Here is a 23,370-nt window from a genome sequence, read left to right as displayed (position 1 = left end):
CCCACATCCCTGAGGTGGAAACTAGTGCAGGATATGCAGTGGGAAAACAAGCGTTTACAATTCTCCGAGTCGTGTTCATCTTACTAACCCCAGAGAAATAACCCTTGGCCAAGGAAACAAACTCACGATCTCACGATTGGACTGAGCTGCACTACCAACAAAGTCACCGTCCCGGCCGCCCCTGCTAAATATCAGAAAAAAATATTTTTCTTACAGCTGGCTAGAGAAGAAAAGCATCAACATTTGTCCTCTCAGAGATGAAATAAATAATTATGCATAAATGACATGTCATCTCTTCTGATCCTTCTGTCTGTATGTCTGTCTGTCTGAATGTAAGTATGTCTATCTGTATGTCTGTCTGTATGTAGAACTTCTATTGCACCGTACGGAGCCAACCATGCTAATCTGAGGTCCCCACCACACTCCATACACCGCTCACCTTGTCAGCTAAACAGTATAGCTGACAATCTCCACTGTAAAAAGTCAACTTAATTCTTGAACATGTGCCTGCAATGTATATTACACACCACTTATACCACCCCAGCTCCCCATCTCACATCCTTTTGTCAATGGCTCCATCTTCTCTGCCACTTATCCCTTAGCTCTCACAAAACAGCCTGTCTCACGCCCATGTTAAAAATAAAAAAAACTCACTGTGGACTTTATTGCCGCCTTGCTAGCTGCCATCCCATTACCAACCTCCCTTTCCCTAACCCTAAACCCGCATCGCAACTGTGCCCCATCGCAGCACCCTAGCCTTGGGAGGCACTTGGCCACCTCAGACCTTGGGAATTCTTAAAATACCTTAGATTAGCTTGTGATTCAAGCCGGAATCAAGACGGACGATTGCCCTCACTGTTTTTACGGCCCTGGAAGTGCCCGTTTTGTGCACTTTTCTTGAGTGGCTGAAAGCCAAATTGTCAAACTCAACATCAACGTCTCGACTGTGGGAGCTTGCTTCATTCTTCTCAGCTTCCCAGATGTTTGGAGATGTGGAAGCTCGACTCTCCCCTCATCATCTACACTGCTGATTCTGGTTGGTGCCAAACACCATTAGAATACAAACCCAAAAGCTTCTTTCCCTCCTCTCCTATTAAGTAGTTAAGTCCTAATAACAGACCTTTGTAAAGGACACAACGCAGAAGTTCCCTGCGTTTGATCTTCCATGAAGCTGATGGTCCACCCTAAACTGCATCCACTGCACAAACCATGTCAGATGCAGATTACTGATGCACAAATGGAAAATTAAAAACTCTCCAGTAGTAGCACAGACCACACGACGTATAACGACGCAATGCCCCCATCCACAAATACGAAGGAGACATCACAGCGATGATGCACTCTCCGCTGGCTCCTGGCGCGGCTATCTGGCTTGACCACCTGAATGTGAAATTGTAGTTGCTGCTCTGCATCTGCATCAGCCATACGAACGAAGAAGAACACTCTCGCTCTAATTTGACTCACCGACTTTTTCCTTCAATCACCATTCTAAAGCTCACCCCTCTTCCCATTCCTTCCACCGTTGGCTGCATACATTACACAGATGGAGTTGCCCCAGCCACTGCCCCCTACAGCACGGTTCACCGTCCGCGTGGGGATACGGAGGCTGCGATTGCCGTGTGCACCGTGCCGTGTCGCTCCTCCGTCTGCCTGGTCCCTCGGTTTCCATTTGATTTTGATTTCTTATTTTGTCTGTGGGGTTGCTGTTTAGGTTCATACGCCTGCCCTGTACAGCATCTTGAGATGCTCACGTTGTTTTTAGACGTGACATAAATTCAGGTATCACTCGACACCGACATGAACTCAGGTAGCCGGGTTCATAGTGCAGTCTGCTAACCATTGCGCCATCACCTCACGCTTACAAGTCATTTGTCCGATGGTTTTTAGCTTTTTAGAAATACAGTACACGGACTTAATGTTACTCTTATAGATCCAATATCGTCACCCAATGCACAACTGTGCATATTCTATTAGTTTACTTCAGGTAGGCCTTTTATTATTATTAATGACCAGGTTGATAACCTCACTCTTAAAAAAAGTCTCCTGTCCTCTTTGCATACACACACCTTCGTAATAGCTGCTCTGTTCTTCATCAGGCGTTGATAAACCATTTCACTGCACACGAATGCCCCGTGGCGAGCACTCTCTGCCAGACGTCAACACTTATGAAATATGAAAGAATAAAAAAAATCACACGCGTCTTCCTTCACTGGAACTTGCCGCTTCTTGCGCGGCAGAACACGTCGTGATTTCAACGCAGGCCACTGTATTTAATATTTGAATCTAAGAAGCTTGTCGTTTCATGGCAAGGTCGATTGGCAGTATATTTCACAGCAATAATTGACCACGTTTTTTTTTTTTTACAACAGCAGCGCACTAAAAAAATTAATCGCTGGCGAACAGTAAATAGCACGGCGATTTAAATAAGCAATCCTCCTTCTTCTCATTCACGACCACAAAGTGATCTAATATAATGCGAAAATAACAGAAGCCATATATTAATAGCTTGGGGCTGCTTTCTTCAAGTCACTCATAAAAAAGCAATCTCGGAGCTCACCTGCCTTCCAAGTGTTACCGCGTGCATCTACACGCAGCGTATCCACGCTGTACTCAAAACCAACGCATCTCAAACACTTGCATTCACACTCATTTCTGCTGCAAACTGCCGCTCCTTAAGCTCTTCAATCACCTTTACACGAATGCTTACAACTGTGGCACGCGCGAGCGAAATGGGTGAGCGGTATGTCGCGTGGCCTAATTTTTCCCCCGGAAACAACAGGGCGAGATGCATCTCACAGTGCAAACCATGCGCTGTATACAATGCAACAGTGCCTTAGCCCACCTCGTCAAGGAGCATAAACCATAGTACGAACTCAGTTCATCCGAGCAGCAGCAGCAGCAGCGGCTTATGGCTGGCCATCGAACAAAGACGGTCCAACCGCATCGCGCGCTTTCGGATGCGCTTCTGCGGCCGTCTGGAACGCTCTTCCTTCCGATTTAAGGAAGCCACTGGACCTTTGCAATTTTAAATCTAGATTTAAAACGAATTTCTTTAGAACTGATATGTGTCTTCTTGGTTCTTTCGGAAAAGTCACGTAGAAGGGAAACAATAAAATAAAACATATTAAAATTTTTATTTTTAAGCTATAAAACATGATAAAAATTATTTCATTATTTCCCTTCTACGTGACTTTACCGAAAAGAACCAAGAAGATGAATTCATGCAGTCACGAAAGCTTTAAATCAAAATTTAACTGATATGTGTGTTTAGTTTGTTGGCCTTCCCCCACACCATTCGCACGGTTGGCTACGTACGGTGCGAAAGACGTTCAACAAACGTACAGTGAGGGAAAAAAGTATTTGATCTCCTGCTGATGTTGTACGTTTGCCCACTGACAAAGAAATGATCAGTCTATAATTTGAACGGTAGGTTTATTTGAACAGTGAGAGACAGAATAACAACAACAAAAAATCCAGAAAAACGCATGTCAAAAATGTTATTAATTGATTTGCATTTTAATGAGGGAAATAAGTATTTGAACCCTCTGCAAAACATGACTTAGTACTTGGTGGCAAAACCCTTGTTGGCAATCACAGAGGTCAGACGTTTCTTGTAGTTGGCCACCAGATTTGCACACATCTCAGGTGGGATTTTGTCCCACTCCTCTTTGCAGATCTTCTCCAAGTCATTAAGGTTTCGATGCTGACGTTTGGCAACTCGAACCTTCAGCTCCCTCCACAGATTTTCTATGGGATTAAGGTCTGGAGACTGGCTAGGCCACTCCAGGACCTTAATGTGTCTCTTCTTGAGCCACTCTTTTGTTGCATTGGCCGTGTCTTTTGGGTCATTGTCATGCTGGAATACCCATCCACGACCCATTTTCAATACCCTGGCGGAGGGAAGGAGGTTCTCACCCAAGATTTGAAGGTACATGGCCCCGTCCATCGTCCCTTTGATGCGGTGAAGTTGTCCTGTCCCCTTAGCAGAAAAACACCCCCAAAGCATAATGTTTCCATCTCCATGTTTGACGGTGGGGATGGTGTTCTTGGGGTCATAGGCAGCATTCCTCCTCCTTCTAACATGGCGAGTTGAGTTGATGCCAAAGAGCTCCATTTTGGTCTCATCTGACCACAACACTTTCACCCAGTTGTCCTCTGAATCATTCAGATGTTCATTGGCAAACTTCAGACGGGCATGTATATGTGCTTTCTTCAGCAGGGGGACCTTGCGGGCGCTGCAGGATTTCAGTCCTTCACGACGTAGTGTGTTACCAATTGTTTTCTTGGTGACTATGGTCCCAGCTGCCTTGAGATCATTGACACGATCCTCCCGTGTAGTTCTGGGATGATTCCTCACCGTTCTCATGATCATTGCAACTCCACGAGGTGAGATCTTGCATGGAGCCCCAGGCCGAGGGAGATTGACAGTTCTTTTGTGTTTCTTCCATTTGCGAATGATCGCACCAACTGTTGTCACCTTCTCACCAAGCTGCTTGGCAATGGTCTTGTAGCCCATTCCAGCCTTGTGTAGGTCTACAATCTTGTCCCTGACATCCTTGGAGAGCTCTTTGGTCTTGGCCATGGTGGAGAGTTTGGAATCTGATTTATTGATTGCTTTTGTGGACAGGTGTCTTTTATACAGGTAACAAACTGAGATTAGGAGCACTCCCTTTAAGAGTGTGCTCCTAATCTCAGCTCGTTACCTGTATAAAAGACACCTGGGAGCCAGAAATCTTTCTGAGAGGCGTTCAAATACTTATTTCCCTTATTAAAATGCAAATCAATTTATAACATTTTTGACATGCGTTTTTCTGGATTTTCTTGTTGTTATTCTGTCTCTCACTGTTCAAATAAACCTACCATTAAAATTATAGACTGATCATTTCTTTGTCAGTGAGCAAACGTACAATATCAGCAGGGGATCAAATACTTTTTTCCCTCACTGTATATATACATATTTGCCTCACTATCCCCAGCCCACTAACCTCATTGTTTCATCACCCATACCAGTCGGACACACTCCCCATTACAGCCACCTGCTTCACCAACGCCCACCGCATCTATCTCCCGGACCCCCCAAACTGCTGTCCCTCTTCCCTCATCATCCCTTCAACACAGACCACAGTGGCTGCTTGTGCCAAGGTAATAGGCTCGTGTTCAATACAGCCCAAAAGCCCGATGGGGCAGTCACTATGCAAGCCAGCTATTAATCAGAGTGCTGCTGGCCTCCCACACAAACACACTCAAAAACACACGCGCAAGCACTCCACTGCGCACACAGACACGTACGCGCGTATGCATACGTGCGAATCCGTGGCACACAAAGACAAAGATCCCCCTCATAGCCTTTATAGATTTTGCGGCCAAGTGCTGTGGGCGAGCACCTATGCAGGCCAACACGGTACATGAGGGGATGGGCGGACAGCACCATGCCCCGCCGCCTTTGTCTCCCCAGTGGCGAAGTTTATCGCACCACAGCAGGGTACTCATTTATTGCTGAGTCGACCTAGGAGAGGCCGAGAACCGATTCAGATACTTGTCAATAGTGTTGGCTGTGCACGGGAATCGAACTCGGGTCACCGGGTTCGTATCGCAAAGGCAGATATACATGCGCACACAATGTACAAATATTAACAACCACCGCTATTTCACCACTAAAATCTTAAGTGCTATAGCACTATAGCACTTAAGATTTTACAGTGGTAAAGGTAAACGCACAGGTCAATGGATACATCTGGATGTTACAGGTCTACAGTGTATACACAACAACTGCCATTCGCCACGAAGTGGCGGTGACGTCACCACGACGCTTGTGCCAGGCCATGTGCACCTTGAGGCCACGTGAAGTGTCGAACGCCCGCTGGCAGGAGGTCACGGGGCAGACCCAGGTGCCACGGGTCGACTGACTGAGATGACTGGCTGGGGCACCACCTGTGCCCCCTACTGTGCTAACCTGCTGTGCTTTAGCCACCCGGCGCTTCGCTCGTTGTTGTGAGCGTCGCTCCTCCGCCCTCCGTTGTTGTTGGAGGGCGACTGCCTCCAACTGCCCAGTAGCGTCCTTCACGAGCCTCCTCCACAGAGGCCGATCTTAACACCGCTGGTACCAGTCATCGGCAAGTCCACTCAGCTCCACGTCCTCTTGTACCACATCACTCCGTCTCTTCTCTAGCCAGTGCCGCGCCCGTTTAGCCCCCTCGATCCGGCCGAACAAAAGCTGTTGTTTCGGCATGCGATGGCTGGGAATGCGGGCTACATGACCCAGCCAACGCAGCCTTGCCTGTCAGAGGAGCTCACCAATGGGACCTTGCCCAGATCTTTCAAGGATCTGTGAGCTCCTCACACAATCCAGCCTGGTTAAACCAGGATGGATTGTAGGCAGGCTAGCCTAAATGTTTCTAACCGGCGAAGATGTTCCATTAGGGGGGGTCCACGTTTCGCAAGTGTAGAGAAGGGAGGGAATGACCGTGGCCGAGAAGACCTGAAGCTTAGTGCGGAGCGACAGACCAGGTAGCTTCCACACAGCGTTACGCAACCGATGAAAAGATATTGCCGCTCGACTGATTTGGAGTGAGACCTCTGCTGTTAAACTGGAGCCGGTCATAAGCACACTGCACAGGTATGGGAAACTCTCCACTCTCTCCACAACTGCCCCATCACCGATTGGGAGTTGTGGGGGTGGAGTGTCCGATGGTACAAAATACCCAGGCAGGTGCTTAGTTTTGGAAGGGCTGATGGTAAGGCCCCATCTCTTAGTGGCACGCTCCAGTCTCAGCAGCAGCATCTCCAACTCCTCCTCTGAATGAGCAGCTATTACCAAATCATCGGCATACATAACGTGGTTGAGCAATAGGGAGCCATCCCTTGACCGCACCCGGGCATCGATCAGCATCCCATTATATCTGTACCAAATGGAGATTCCCCCGGTACAGCTATTGAAGGCTTCACGAACTACGTGGTCAAAATAGATGTTAAATAATATGGGAGCCAGAGGACATCCCTGTCGCACCCCAAGGTGTACAGGGAATGGCTCTGATTCCCGGCCACGTAGTTTTACCCGGGCCCGCTCACCATCATGAAGGTCCTTAATGATCGTGAGCAGAGGGTCAGGGACTCCGAAAGCACGAAGAACAACCCAGAGGCCAGGCCTATTGATGGTGCCATAGGCCCTGACCAGGTCAATAAAGCAGAGATGTAGGTCTTGTTGGAATTCCCTACACCTCTGCTGTAGCAGACGGACAGAAAATATGGCATCTGTGCAGGATGTACACACAAACGCACTTAGGTAAAACAAACACTACTACTTGTCTGTTAAAAGTCTTCAAAAAATACACAAACCAGTGATCCACATTAAGGTTTCTGTGCTCGTCGCTAATAGACCTTCCAGCCCTATCTCAGGTGAAGGCGTTCGAAGGGAAGGATACGTCAGGTACCCAGTTGAATAAAGATTCGCGAAGTGTACAGGCAACATTTAACCTCACCATTAGCCTGGAGAATTCACAATCTGAAAACGCTTAGCCAAAGCACAATGCTATTAATGAGCGTGCACTTTTTGTGCAGAGAAAGAACCTGACAAAACTTCGGCTGTAACGATAACTAATGAGAGAAAAAAAACTCAAGCTCGTATTCCGTATTATTACGCGTCACATTTAAACGTGTTTTTCTTTATTGTTATACTTTCAAACTAGATTTTGGTGCTTTCGTGACTGCAGGATATACTCTTTGGTGTTTTCGGTAAAGTCACGTAGAAATAAGACGTAATAAAATAACATAATACTATACTAATACTATACGACATTTCGATTGCAACACAAGCAATCTTCATCAGGTACAGAAGAGCTAAATTTAAGAGAGAGAGGAAACACATAACCGCAGATATATATAGACACCTAAATAGAGGGAATTAACAGATACACAAGGGGATACAAAGACGGAGGAGCACACTAAATCAAACAGGGTTTAGCAAAATTTTGAAACTATATAAAGCAACACAGACGGTCGGTCAAAACACAATTAACGCATGGTCTGGTTGAATATGTTATTTCAAAGATTGCTAAATTATAAGTTAGGTGTGAAATCTAAGAGAGTGCTGGAAAACAGACCGCATACACATATATCGACATCCAAGCATCATGAGTTAGCACAGTGCTAACCCGTGATGCTTGCGGTCTGTTTTCCAGCACTCTCTTGGATTTCACACTTAACTTATAATTTAGCAATCTTTGAAATAACATATTCAACCAGACCATGTGTTAATTGTGTCTGTGTTGCTTTATTATATAGTTTCTAAATTTTGCTAAACCCTGTTTGATTTAGTGTGCTCCTCCGTCTTTGTATCCCCTTGTGTATCTGTTAATTCCCTCTATTTGAGTGTCTGTATATATCTGCGGTTATGTGTTTCCTCTCTCTCTTAAACTTAGCTCATCTGTACCTGATGAAGATTGCTTGTGTTGCAATCGAAACGTCGTATAGTATTAGTATAGTATTATGTTATTTTATTACGTCTTATTTCTACGTGACTTTACCGAAAAAAAAAACAAAGTGTTATACTTTCATTGCACTTATTCAAATTATTCTGGTCGCATGTCAGTATTTTCACCACCACCACCGCAGTCCCTGCAGTACAGAAAACCGCACGCAAATCGAAGCCCAAACGGCGACACGTTATACATTCAATTTGCTCATCGCGCCCATGCAACGGCAGGTCAACCAAAAGGTCCCCGGTTTTTCTCCCAATTTAACTGGCATGCAAATTTGTGTAATTGTTATTTACGACCAGGTAGACTTTTTTTTTTGGGGGGGGGGGTGGGGGGTGGGGCAACTTCACCGTCTTAAACACATGAGGACAGAGTTCTGGCTTGGAATATAAATGTGCACTCACAGCCTTTCAATTACAACCACTGAGCACAGTATCCACCTTAATGGAAGCGGCCGATAAGTACAGGTTCCATAAGGTCAAACACAATATAGCAACCGGACTGGGCTAATTTACGTACAATTTCCCACAATTTTCCACTATTTAGCTCCACCGCACCAGGCATAAGCGAAGCTTCTTTAATCCTTTGCATGATCAACACGTATCTTACCTATAAATGTCGTTTTTTGTCTGTCTGTCTGTTCGTCCGTCTGTCCGTCCGTCCGTGGACGCAACTTGTGAAGGATTTGGCTCGCAAACCGTGGGGTTTCCGTTTACGAAAAGTAGCCAGGTACCATGCCATAAGCCCCGTGGTGAGCCAGCGCTATTCCATTTTCCCATCCGTCAACTTTAAAGTAGTTAAATTAGCAATTTAGAGAATAGCGGGTTTTATTATTTATTTAATTCCATACGCCGCTCCGCAAGCGCCAAAGCACGCATTCGCGCATGCGCGAAACGCTGACCGGGGGGTTGCCCCTAGCAACGCACACGCCGTCGTTGGGAGGGGGGTGGAAATTTTCTTTCGCGTTAAAAATGCCCAACAAAAATAGACACAACGCTGAGGTAATTTATTCAAAGTGTCATGTCCTCTTCTTCCCCCCCCACCCCAATGTGTGCACTTACTACTATAGGGTCCTAGATACTAATATTATAGCGCTTAGATACTATTATTGTACAGTGGGCGGGGGGATGGTGAGGGGGGGCGGGGGTAGCGGCCCAGCCACCAGCCTGCCAAGGTGCCACCTCGGCCGGCTGGGCAATCTAGGCGAGGCCGGGGCCTCTGCACGGGACTAGGCGTCGCCACGGCAATGTTAAGTGCTATGTTCTTCCTTCTTTTGCTAAATTTACGTAGATAGAAAAATAATATTTAAAAAAATCAATTTGGAAATATAAAAATGATGTTTGTGTGTAGACAACTCATTTCAAAATTAAATTGGTAAATATTAAAATAATAATGTGTGTGTCTAAGTCTTTGGGCATGTGAGTCGATGTGCTTGTCTGCGATGATGTGTGTGTACGTCCGTGTGTGTGTGTGTGTGTAAGTCGATGCCTGTGTGTAAGTCAATGTCTGTGTGAGTCGATATGTGTGTGTGTGTGAGTCGATATGTGTGTTTGTGTATGTGAGTCTATGTGTGCACTTAAATCCATGTGTGTGTAAGTCGATGTGTGTGTAAGTCGATGTGTGTGTGTGAGTCGCTGTGTGTGTGTGCAAGTCGATGTGTGTGTGTGAGTCGATGTGTGTGTGAGTCCATGTGTGTGTGTGTGTGAGTCCATGTGTGTGTGTGAGTCCATGTGTGTGTGTGTGAGTGTATGTATGTATGTGTGGGGAGCGGTAGTGTAGCGGTTAGCGCGCTGCGCTATGAACCTGGCGACCTGGGTTCGATTCCCGCTCACGGCCAACACCAGTGACGATTATCTGAACCGGTCCCGGGCCTCCCCTAGGTCGACTCAGCCTCAAATGAGTACCTGGTGCGGTGTGTAAACATCGCCACTAGGGAGACAAAGGCGGTCGGGCGTGGTGCTGGCCACCCACCCCCTCGTGTACCGTTCCGGCCTTCATAGGTGCTCGCTAACAGCACTTGCCCCTACAGTCTGTTACAGGCTATATGGGGGATCTTTGTTTTTCTTTGTATGTATGTGTGAGTCGATCTGTGTGTGTGTAACTCCATGTGTGTGTGAGTCGATGTGTGTAAGTCCGTGTGTGTGTGTGCAAGTCGATGTGTGTGTAAGTCGATGTGTGTTTGTGTGTGAGTCTATGTGTGTGTAAGTCCATGTGTGTGTGTCAGTCCATTTGTGTATGTCAGTCTGTGTGTGAGTGAGTCGCTTTGTGTGTGTAAGTCCATATGTCTGCTTGTAAGTCGATGTGTGTGTGTGTGTGGCTTTATGTGCATGTGTGAGTCGATGTGTGTTTGTGTGTGATGATGAAAGTTGCAAGCGAGAATTTCATCATCGCTTGCGGCTGGGGTTGGCATCGTCCCCCACTCCTCCTGATGTCGAGGGTAAATGGGCGAGGTTTAGGACTGTGACTCATGCAGCTGCAATGGCTGCTTTGGGTACGCGGTCCAGACCTCCCCAGAGACCCTGGCTGACAGAGGAGGTGTTCAGGATGGTTGATAAAAAGCGACAGGCCCACTGTCATCGGCTACAGAATCCCACGTCAGAGAATGAGGAGGCTTACCGCAGCCTTCGCTCGGAGGTTCGGACAGCCATGAGGCGCTGCAAGGATGGGTGGTGGTCGCGGGTTGCTGAGGAGATGGAGTCTGCCTCAGTGGCCCGTGATCACAAATCTCTATCTAACTCCATCAAAAAAATAACCTGCAGCGCCACACCTATTACCATCATTAGGGGAAAAAACGGTGATCCAATCTCCGACCCACAGGAACAGGTTTGCAGATTTGCTGAGCATTTCTGTGAGGTCCTGGGGGAGGGGAAATCCCCAAGCCAGGAAAACATCGTGGCACAAAGTGGGGATGACCCTGCTGAGGCTGTGGTGCCTCAAATATTGGAAGAAGTCACCCCCTGTGAGTGGCTGGCTGAGGTGCCATCTGTTGAGGAAGTACTGAAGGCGATCCAGAGTCTGAGACCAGGAAAGGCACCGGGGTAGAGACGATCTCCCAAGCGAAATGCTTAGGGAGGGTGGCGTTTGTGCACAGACTGCCCTATATGACATCATAACAACAGTCTGGACCACTGGACGGGTTCCGCAGGATTGGAAGGATGCCCTGGTGGTCCCCCTCTTTAAGAAGGGGGACCGCACAGACTGTAACAACTACAGGGGCATCTCACTCCTCAGTGTGCCGGGAAAGGTCCTGGCTAGGATTATTCAACATCGCCTTGCCAGGCACGCTGAGGAGAGGCTTGCGGAGCCCCAATGCGGTTTCAGGAAAGGGCGGTCAGGCACAGATGCCATATTTTCTGTCCGTTTGCTACAACAGAGGTGTAGGGAATTCCAACAAGACCTACATCTCTGCTTTATTGACCTGGTCAAGGCCTATGATACCATCAGTAGGCCTGGGCTCTGGGTTGTTCTTCGTGCTTTTGGAGTCCCTGACCCTCTGCTCACGATCATTAAGAACCTTCATGATGGTGAGCGGGCCGGGTAAAACTACGTGGCCAGGAGTCAGAGCCATTCCCTGTACACCTTGGGGTGCGACAGGGATGTCCTCTGGCTCCCACATTATTTAACATCTATTTTGACCACGTAGTTCGTGAAGCCTTCAATAGCTGCACCGGGAGAATCTCCATATGGTACAGATATAATGGGAGGCTGATCGATGCCCGGGTGCGGTCAAGGGATGGCTCCCTATTGCTCAACCACGTTATGTATGCCGATGATTTGGTAATAGCTGCTCATTCAGAGGAGGAGTTGGAGACGCTGCTGCTGGGACTGCAGCGTGGCACTAAGAGATGGGGCCTTACCATCAGCCCCACGAAAACTAAGCACCTGCCTGGGTATTTTGTACCATCGGACACTCCACCCCCACAACTCCCAATCGGTGATGGGGCAGTTGTGGAGAGAGTGGAGAGTTTCCCATACCTGGGCAGTGTGCTTATGACCGGCTCCAGTTTAACAGCAGAGGTCTCACTCCGAATTAGTCGAGCGGCAATATCTTTTCATCGGTTGCGTAACGCTGTGTGGAAGCTACCTGGTCTGTCGCTCCGCACTAAGCTTCAGGTCTTCTCGGCCACGGTCATTCCCTCCCTTCTCTACGCTTGCGAAACGTGGACCCCCCTAATGGAACATCTTCGCCGGTTAGAAACATTTAGGCTAGCCTGCCTACGATCCATCCTGGGTTTAACCAGGCTGGATTGTGTGAGGAGCTCACAAATTCTTGAAAGATCTGGGCAAGGTCCCATCGGTGAGCTCCTCCAGCAGGCAAGGCTGCGTTGGCTGGGTCATGTAGCCCGCATGCCCAGCCACCGCATGCCGAAACAGCTTTTGTTCGGCCAGATCGAGGGGGCTAAACGGGCGCGGCACCGGCTAGAGAAGAGATGGAGTGATGTGGTACAGCAGGACGTGGAGCTGAGTGGACTTGCCGATGACTGGTACCAGCGGTGTCAAGATCGGCCTCTGTGGAGGAGGCTCATGAAGGACGCTATTGGGCAGTTGGAGGCAGTCGCCCTCCAACAACAACGGAGGGCGGAGGAGCGACGCTCACAACAACGAGCGGAGCGCCGGGTGGCTAAAGCACAGCAGGTTAGCACAGTAGGAGGCACAGGTGGTGCCCCAGCCAGTCATCTCAGTCAGTCGACCCGTGGCACCTGGGTCTGCCCCGTGACCTCCTGCCAGCGGGCGTTCGACACTTCACGTGGCCTCAAGGTGGACATGGCCTGGCACAAGCGTCGTGGTGACGTCACCGCCACTTAGTGGCGAATGGCGGTTGTTGTTGTTGTGTGTGAGTCTATGTGTATCAGTCGATGTGTGTGTACGTCGATGTGTGTGTGTGTAAGTCCATATGTGTGTGTGTAAGTCCATGTGTGTGTGTGTAGGTCGATGTGTGTGTGAGTCTATGTATGCATGTGTATGAGTCGATGAGTGTGTGTAACTCCATGTGTGTGTGTGTCTAAAGTCGATGTCTGTGTGTGTGAGTCCATATGTGTGTGTGTGTAAGTCGATGTGTTTGTATGTGTGTGGGTCGATGTCTGTGTGTGTAAGTCGATGTGTGTGTGTGTGTAAGTCAATGTGTGTGTGTTTTTTTCGCCCGCGCAACGCCGGGTACTTCTCGCTAGTAATGTTATAATATTTCCCCCCATATATGTAACATTTAATACATTTGTAAAGGATTTCAAATATTTACGGAAAAGCTCCAATTTCCTTCAAGACTTTCAGTTAACTGTATACGTAACATCAGCATTTTTTGTATTTAAATGCTGATTTTACGAGCTGTGTCGCGTATATCTGTCAACTGTAACAGAGGCATTCAAGAGGTGGTGTGCATTCAAAGTACTTTCGACAAAGTGACTGGCTGACAAAGGGTTAATGCTGCTCATTAAAACATCCTATCCGATCAGAATATCACTTATTATTCCGTGGCTTGTGCTGCATCAGACAACCCACCCACGGCTGCCATTCTCCTAATTCCAGAACAGGCGAAAACTTTTCCCACGCCCACATTACACCACCCACGGTCGCGAAGGGCATAATACATTTTATGGTCTCCCACTTTTTAGAAATGAAAAATAATACACCCAATTTTCCTCACTCACTCAGATGGACTGATATGCATCAAATAATCTATCATGGCGGAGGGGAGACACGGTCACTACTGACGACCCGACGAAACAATCCCAGAGCAATAAGGAGGCACTGCAGGATTCTGGCTGGCAAAGGCTGTAGATTGAGCTACAACTCTTATACATGTAGCACAGAGAACACTCATTTATTTTGTTCTGGCTGGCTGTATTGTTGCGATGAGTGCCATGAAGTGAGCTGTGCGTTTTAAAAAAAATTGTGAGAAACGCTACAGATTTTGTGGTTAGTGCCAAGTCCACGTAACCTGCTTCTTCCACAAGTATTTTGCCAATGAATAGCAAAAACTTGGTTTGACCTGGTGGGTGAAAACATAGAGTGGCTTGTACAGACAGACAAAACTCCCCCGTGTATCCCACACAGTCTGTTCGTGAGCATCCTTGAAGGTCGGCACACCGCCAGCTGCCTTCGTCTCACCAGTGTTGATGTTTATGCACCACACCAGGTACTCTTTTAAGGTCGAGTCGACTTACTGGGGGGAGGCCCTAAACTGGTTCAGGTAATCATGTCAGCCATGGCCGGGATTCGACCACGGGTCACCTGCTTTGCATCGCTGTGACACTACTAACCACCGCAACAGCGTCGTTATTATCACTGGCGCACACACGTATACTGTACAAACTGATGCACTGCACGCACGCACATACACACACCCATCGCAGGTGTGCGGGACGAACATCGTGTCCCTACGAAACGACGCGTAAATGGACAATGATGTGCGTGTATGTGTGCATGTGTGTGTGTGCATGTGTGTGTGCATGTGTGTGTGCATGTGTGTGTGCATGTGTGCTCTCGGGGCGTACGCGTTGCAGCGCAAACTCGTCTCACCTTGATGCTGCCTCCGATGAGGTCGGGTGGCTCCTCCTCGCTCTCAAGAGCCACGTCCACGCTGGCAAATGGCCGGCTCGCCATCTGCTGCATCTCCCGCATTAGTTGCTGTTGGGGGGGGGGGGGGGGGACAACAATCGGGAGACAAAAACAAAGGGAATGCGTGAGCAACCCGAGAAACAGGGACTGAGACAAACACACGGACATACAATGACAGCGAAGCATGTAGCCAACCGGCCGTAAAGAGACAAGAGAGGCCAATCGAATATTTCAAGGGACAGAGAGAGACGGCAGGATAGACAGATACAAATGAAAAATGGTTGTGACAGGGAGGACAAACAAGAAAGCAAAACAAATACAGGCCAAATTAATTATTTATCAACCAAAGCATTTTAGTCGATTGTCATGATCATCTGTGTTCAATGTTAGCGTCATTAGATTTTCCATCGTGTTTATTAGCGCCACTATTAACATCATCGTCACATTCATTAAAGCTGGCATGCACCTGTGCAGTCTACTTTTGCACGAAGCAAATGAGACGAGCAAGAAAAAAGCCTCTGCTAAAAATCGTGAATGAAATCCACAGTACATCACTTTGGTTTACTTTGCTTTTTGCTGACGACTGGAACGCAAAAGGCATGCAATCATAATGATGAAAGTGTATTTAATATCCCATATTTGTCATACGTACCTTTTTTGTTCAGCAGATGTGTCATTTAATGTGTACAGTGAGGAAAAAAAGTATTTGATCCCCTGCTGATTTTGTACGTTTGCCCGCTGACAAATAAAATATCAGTCTATAATTTTAATGGTAGGTTTATTTGAACAGTGAGAGACAGAATGACAACAACAAAATCCATAAAAACGCATGTCAAAAATGTTATAAATTGATTTGCATTTTAATGAGGGAAATAAGTATTTGACCCCCTCTCAATCAGAAAGATTTCTGGCTCCCAGATGTCTTTTATACAGGTAACGAGCTGAGATTAGGAGCACACTCTTAAAGGTAGTGGTCCTAATCTCAGCTTGTTACCTGTATAAAAGGCACCTGTCCACAGAAGCAATCAATCAATCAGATTCCAAACTCTCCACCATGGCCAAGACCAAAGAGCTCTCCAAGGATGTCAGGGACAAGATTGTAGACCTACACAAGGCTGGAATGGGCTACAACACCATTGCCAAGCAGCTTGGTGAGAAGGTGACAACAGTTGGTGCAATTATTCGCAAATGGAAGAAACACAAAAGAACTGTCAATCTCCCTCGGTCTTGGGCTCCATGCAAGATCTCACTTCGTGGAGTTGCAATGATCATGAGAACGGTGAGGAATCAGCGCAGAACTACACGGGAGGATCGTGTCAATGATCTCAAAGCAGCTGGGACCATAGTCACCAAGAAAACAATTGGTAACACACTACGTCGTGAAGGACTGAAATCCTGCAGCGCCCGCAAGGTCCCCCTGCTCAAGAAAGCACATATACATGCCCGTCTGAAGTTTGCCAGTGAACATCTGAATGATTCAGAGGACAACTGGGTGAAAGTGTTGTGGTCAGATGAGACCAAAATGGAGCTCTTTGGCATCAACTCAACTCGCCGTGTTAGAAGGAGGAATGCTGCCTATGACCCCAAGAACACCATCCCCACCGTCAAACACGAAGGTGGAAAATTATGCTTTGGGGGTGTTTTTCTGCTAAGGGGACAGGACAACTTCACCGCATCAAAGGGACGATGAACGGGGCCATATACCGTCAAATCTTGGGTGAGAACTTCCTTCCCTCAGCCAGGGCATTGAAAATGGGTCGTGGATGGGTATTCCAGCATGACAATGACCCAAAACACACGGCCAAGGCAACAAAGGAGTGGCTCAAGAAGAAGCACATTAAGGTCCTGGAGTAGCCTAGCCAGTCTCCAGACCTTAATCCCATAGAAAATCTGTGGAGGGAAATGAAGGTTCGAGTTGCCAAACGTCAGCCTCGAAACCTCAATGATTTATAGAAGATCTGCAAAGAAGAGTGGGACAAAATCCCTCCTGAGATGTGTGCAAACCTGGTGGCCAACTACAAGAAACGTCTGATCTCTGTGATTGCCAACAAGGGTTTTGCCACCAAGTAATAAGTCATGTTTTGCAGAGGGGTCAAATACTTATTTCCCTCATTAAAATGCCAATAAATAACATTTTTGACATGCGTTTTTCTGGATGTTTTTTGTTGTTATTCTGTCTCTCACTGTTCAAATAAACCTACCATTAAAATTATAGACTGATCATTTCTTTGTCAGTGGGCAAACGTACAAAATCAGCAGGGGATCAAATGCTTGTTTCCCTCACTGCATAAATATATGCCTAGCAACATAGCATTGCATAATACTGCAAAAAAAAACCACACGCAATATGAAGAAATGCAGCTACAGATAAACGTGTGTACTGCAGCTTAATATCAATTAAAATACTCATTTCTATTTGGACCGCATTGCTTGAATAAAACAATTAAAACATTTTGTGGAAACAGGTTCAACAGCACTACCCAACGTTTAAGACTTCACCACAAAGATACGCCACATTCTGAAAAGCATTAAAAGCCGACACACGACCTTGGGTGAATCTAACAGCATTGACCTGGAAGATGTACTGATGGTGCGATCGGGCCTCCCATGCAACCATCCACTCTGATAACATCAGACTGGATGGTTGCAAAAATACACGTAGGGGAAAGGGAAAAAAAGCAAAACACACGGTCAAAGTAAAACAACATTCAAACTCAAGAGCGTGAGGTGGCGTGAGGGTGAAAGGGCTAAAGTTTGCGACATTCATGATAAGAGTTGCTGTCTGCGCTCCTTGGCCGAGTATGAACCCGTGGGCATGAAACATCAATGGAGGTGGTGTGTTTATGCATGCCGGCCTTGTTTATTGGACTGGACGTATTGACAAGAGGGCAACAGCTGGGGACGAGGCCTAAGCTCTCAGAAGTCAGTGGGCAGGGCTGAGCTTTCGTCTTGTCGTTACTGAAAAATGATACACCGTGGGCTCCCGAGATTATGCGGGCAGCATAGCTTTTGATACGCGAAGGAACAGCTCGCACACCGTGGCGCACTTCAATGGGAAATTCACTTTATGTCTCAGTTCGGCGTGCCTTGCTTGTATTTGGAATAGTATTTCGCGAAGATGAAATTGGTGGATTAAGTTGACATTTTCAATTATATTCACTTTTATTTTTTAAATGGCAAATACACGATTCCAGAAGCAATGCTGCAATTCCAAATACCAAGGTAAGCCAGGCTCTACAAGGTTAAGCAGCGGCAATTATTAAAATGTTCTCATTTTTTCGTATTACTGCAAACGTTAAAGTGTTCGGCTTTGGAAAAAGAGTGACTTCAGTTTGAGAATGTGGCTGACTCGAATAATACTTTAAAGTACTACGAAACGAACACTCAGTTTAGATTTGTATTGTACAAAGAATAATGAACAGCCCTTTTGCCAGTCCACTGCTGGATGAAGACATCCCCATAATGCGTCAATTAAGAGGGTTGTTTTACCGTACTTCATCACACTGGTCAGTGTGGATTTGTAAAGGGCCCAGAACAAGTTTAGATATCACTTGCCACCAGATAGAATTGAAATCAAGTGGCCATGTGAATAGCGCAAAGTGCCAACCACTACGCCGCCACTCCACCGTAAAACACAACACCAAAAACACCACCCTCATTATTCATTCATACACACGGCGTTACGTGTAATTACAACGTCTTAACGACTTTGGAATTTAATTGAAATCCATTTATCAAAAACGCGTAAGGTGTGCGCTGAATGAATTTGGGATTTCTCAAAGCGTTTGCACCTCGCCACTACGACCCAATGTGTGCGGCGATGCGAATGAGCCGCCTCTAACGTGATTCTGTGCTTCCTGGATAAATGATGAGGGGGGCAATGCGCCGCGTGATATTAGCATGCAGTTCAAACGGGCTGCACCAGAGGAGGCGGCTCTTGAGCACCTGCACGTTGTAACAACACAAATAATGGTATGCACAGCTCAGTTTTTCATAATTCATGACAAACGTTAAGTACATGACCAGAGCAGCGTGTATTTATTTATTTAAAATCTCACCCACCACAAGAAATTGCTTGGGCGTACTGTAAATTTTAGACCAACATCAGATTAACCAAATGAAAACACCCGAAGTATGCCAGTTTTAAGAAAAACACATTCAACCTTGGGGTATCTGTATTACTAATATTCATGCATGGATTACTTTTAATTATCTACAACAACCTTGCATTAATAACCTATACTTTTTCAACCAAACAAATACGTGCGTGCCACTTTACAGGTTCAGAGATGCATGTCACGGGTATTTGCCTAGCGGCAACATTTTATGTACCTCAAATGGGATTTTTTGCTTACAATAAATTTCAAAGGAAAGTCATTGAAATCTGCTTTTGCAGAAATAAAAAAAAACATTTCAGCTGATGCTGACATTCTACTTTAAACAGAACAGTGCATAAAACAAACTGAAAAGAGGGCCCTCTTATGCCCCAGAGGATAAATGAAAAAAATGCAGGCCCAATGCCAGCATCACCACAACGTTCCAGCAATCAGACAAGAAAGCAGTCCAACATACCAAGCACAGGGCCACAAAGGGCAAGTAGGCTAAGTACACTATCGGTGGTCAATCGCTCGGCCGTTTGTCTGCGCGTAAGTTACACGACCACGGAACTAAAGGCAAAACAGTCGTGGAATGGCACGAGTAGAATTCGCTTGGCCCCCACTGACAAGTGGGATCCGACGAATTCAATCTGTATTTCCTTCTCCATTATCTATCAGTAAAGCTGACATCTGCTCTGCAGACCAGACAACCCATTAAAATGTGATCTGGATTAAATAGGGAAGAAGGGTCTGATAATGGCACCCCTGTTCAATATAACGTATGAGTCAAAAGGCCACTTACTGATGACATTGCAGGTAGATCACTGCTTGAAATATATCTATTTCTCATTCATAACAAAGGGTTTTGTTTTGGGTGAGATCGCGTAAATATAAATGTGTCGTTAAACCCGCCACAGCCAATAAGTAAGGTTTGTGACGTAAACAAAATGTGCCAATTAGTTACTACTTCAGCACACCGGTGTGTTAGAGAGTAAACCCACAACATTTACCATTCGAGTATAACGACGTTTCGCTGGTGATTACAACCAGCCTCATCAGGCAATTAGCTGTCATTGTGCACTGTTGCACTTCAATGCGCGTGCGCATTAGGCCTTGAACGTAGCAAGTGGCCCACTGCGTATTTGTCCACAATGATCTACTTTTGTAACAACTGGCTGCATCAGTAAGCCAAACGAGCAGGCAGGCCCGGATGAGCACATGGCCATATCTCAGTGGCAGCGATTTCAACATCCCGTGTCCTCTTTGCCAGACAAATGAAAAATAGGGCTGGGTGTTCAAATTCAGTCACATTATATCCCTTAATAATCTGCAAGGGCTTTAGATAGACCTTGCAATGAAATTTTGGCCTTTTTGTAAATTCAGCAAAACACAGCTCTCGTCTAAATTGTAAGGCCAGAGGAGTCCCTTTTCAACGTGGCCATTTGTTGGCTGAACTTACTTGAACCTAACTGAACAAGTGTGTTATTTAGCATGTAGGGAAGGGAAAGCACGGTCGCAGTAATGCTTAATCCAACCGTTAGGTTAAAAAGTGACAAGCCGCACCTCAGGCAGCCACAACACACGAGGGAAACTGCGCAGAACACGCCTATAAGGCAGGCGGAAGTTATGCTCAGCAGAGATCGGGCCACAATTCAATGATCTCACGCTGATGGTAAGGGCCTACGGTAGAGAGATGGGGACATGCAACAACAACAAAAATCACCCAGCCCAAGAGGGCAGCGTGCCACAGACACAGCTGTCATGTAAAGCTGAAAGACGTGAGATTTCAGTTTTGAACTGCTGCTCTTTTAATTTGGTTTGGAGCCTCGGTGGCGCGTGCGCACAGCATGCAAAGGGGCGCGTGGATGGACGCTCACAATTTAGGCACCGGGTCTATGGTGCAGCGTAGCGGTTGCACCGGTCACGTTATTATTAATATAAGGAGCATGGGGTACGATGCTTGTATTTGGGCTCGTACGATGAATCTAAGAGGCTGATTAATCAACTATAAAATTATAAGCGGCTACTTGGTGTGGTTCATCGCTTAAACCCATTACAAAATGGCAGTCATCCCAACACCCTGCCTTCCGAAGGCAGGAACTGCCCTGCAAGACATGCCCAATGTGATGCGACCGATGCCAATAAGGTCACCAAAACCTCCCCCGATCACGTCCCATCCATTGGCACGTGTGGGGAGAGATGACACTTTCCCCAACTTTGTTGGTCTTCTTCTATTAGTCGAATAATCAAACTTAAAACCTGGTAGAGCAATGCGTTACTTAAATAATTCATCGAACAGGCCAACGTTAGTGTGTGTATATACATACACATGCCTTATCTCTTTCAATTGATACTTCAAATAATACATCCAAAATACAAAATGTGGCACTTATCTGCACTGAAGTTTTTGAAGGAGTAATCCCTTTGGTTCATATACCTATGGTTCACATACCTATAGTTCAGGACCAGTCTCTCCAGATGACGAATCTTGACTAATGACAAAATGGTACCAATTTAATCTACTTCAGAGGTAGGATAAGTTTAATTAACCTCCAACGAGGAAAGATACTGTTGGTTGAACAATTAGCCGCAGCACCAGCTGGCTGGATCATTTAGAAAATAATGAACGTCAGATACAAATGAATGTACAGTTACATTTAACATCAATATTACTGGTAATCATTTTTTTTTTATCAAGAGCAAAAATACTGAACAAGAACAAACTTTTCTTTGCCCGGTCAAAATGTCAAGGTCACATAGAGGACTTTGGCATTCAGCATTATTCTTATTATTACACTTGCAAGTCTCGTTGAAAAAACTATGTATACTTACGCAATGTGTGTTCTTCTGGTACAATACTTTGCTCCAAAATAACATGTCCAGATTAAGAAGAGAAGCTAGGAAAGCACACACACACAACTAGACACACACACAGCAGGCTACACGGAGTAAAATAAATGCATGCGTGCAATGGAAATAAATAAATAAAGACCGCCCTATAAAATTCCTGGCAAAATAACTCAAGGTCACTCGCACAGGGCACGGGAAAAAAATGTTGGTCACCAAAACATGGCACGGCTTTGAACAGGCTGTATTTTTCATTTTATATATACATTTTTTTTTTATATATATCACCCCAACTTGTCAAAGATTTTCACGTGAAATGTGGGGAGGAGACAGTAACATTTCTCCGGTCCAAAAGACTCCAGCGACTGCGGCTCGCCGCCGAGCGCTGCCCTCTATTTCCCCGGCATAAAAATGCAGCCAAGTAAAACCGAGCAGCGTGCACCGCACTGAATGTTCGCATCTTCCTCCGTACAGCGAAAATAGGGAGGGCGGGCAGCTACTCCGCGCATCGACACACTATCCCCCCCCTCCTCTCTCTTGCTCCTCTGGCAACAACTCATGACTGCATCTGTACAAGTTACGCAACACCTGGCCTGGCTACATGGGAGGATGACAACGGTGCTGGGGAAAGGCCCCCGGGGCGAGCAGAAGCAGTGAGCAGTGGAGTGTGGGTGAATATTCTGCGTAGCCCCCACACCCCCCGTGCGTACGCCGCATCAGCACGGCTGCCTTGGAGGCTGGAGATTGCGGGCGTTTCTTGCCGAGCATCGAACCCCGCGAGCTCCACACGTCCCACTGTGAAGGGGGGGGGGGGCACTCGTGCATGCCAGGCGGCCAGGTGCTGGCCTAAACATCCATCGACGGCCGCCCCTGCGCACGTTCCCATAACAGCCTCGCGGTGGGGAGCTGCGAGTGCGTGGGTGGGTGGAGGTAAAGTTAATTTTTCAGCAACGATCTCGCTCCAGCCCTGGGACTACAATCTCGGTGTGACCTCTCACCCGCAGCTGCGTTGCACCAAGTCAAGAGCACCGTGGCCAACGCTGAATAACGTGCCAAGAGAGAAGAGACTGAGAGAAGAACCCCTACCTCCATAAATCAAACTACATTGCAATCTGTGATTGATCGGTAAAATAGATTGTTTTTTCTTTCTGTTGTACACACTGTCCTTATATGCTTTTTGTTTTTTTATTAATATAAAATATTTCTTAATAAAATTGCGTGAAGGTGATAAGGCACCGACTACAATTAATCTATGGTTTAAATCACACTCGGCTTGTTGTGTTTAACAAATAACAGTTACAAAGGGTGTTAGAACACATTTCACGAACAAAATAATACACTTGTACAGAATGACCAATCTATAGTACAGTTAATTTAAGGGTTACCACTGTATCTGT

General features: G+C 46.5%; 1 protein-coding gene across 2 annotated transcripts in view; it reads right to left on the bottom strand.

The window, feature by feature from the left end:
* Positions 1 to 23,370, bottom strand: part of ATRN (attractin) — a 338,155-nt gene that overhangs the window by 29,498 nt on the left and 285,287 nt on the right. For both annotated transcript variants that reach the window (XM_032950359.2, XM_032950360.2), the window contains exon 27: positions 14,991 to 15,098. In XM_032950359.2, the coding sequence (XP_032806250.2) occupies positions 14,991 to 15,098 (108 nt within the window). The remainder of the gene's footprint in view (positions 1 to 14,990; positions 15,099 to 23,370) is intronic.

The sequence above is a fragment of the Petromyzon marinus genome, chromosome 9 (genome assembly GCF_048934315.1).
Source record: "Petromyzon marinus isolate PM22_M1 ecotype Great Lakes invasive population chromosome 9, UKy_Petmar_22M1.pri1.0, whole genome shotgun sequence".
In the NCBI taxonomy this organism is placed as follows: Eukaryota; Metazoa; Chordata; class Hyperoartia; order Petromyzontiformes; family Petromyzontidae; genus Petromyzon; species Petromyzon marinus.
The sequence above is the reverse complement of the archived record's forward strand: the minus strand, read 5'-3'. Positions and strand labels throughout refer to the sequence as shown.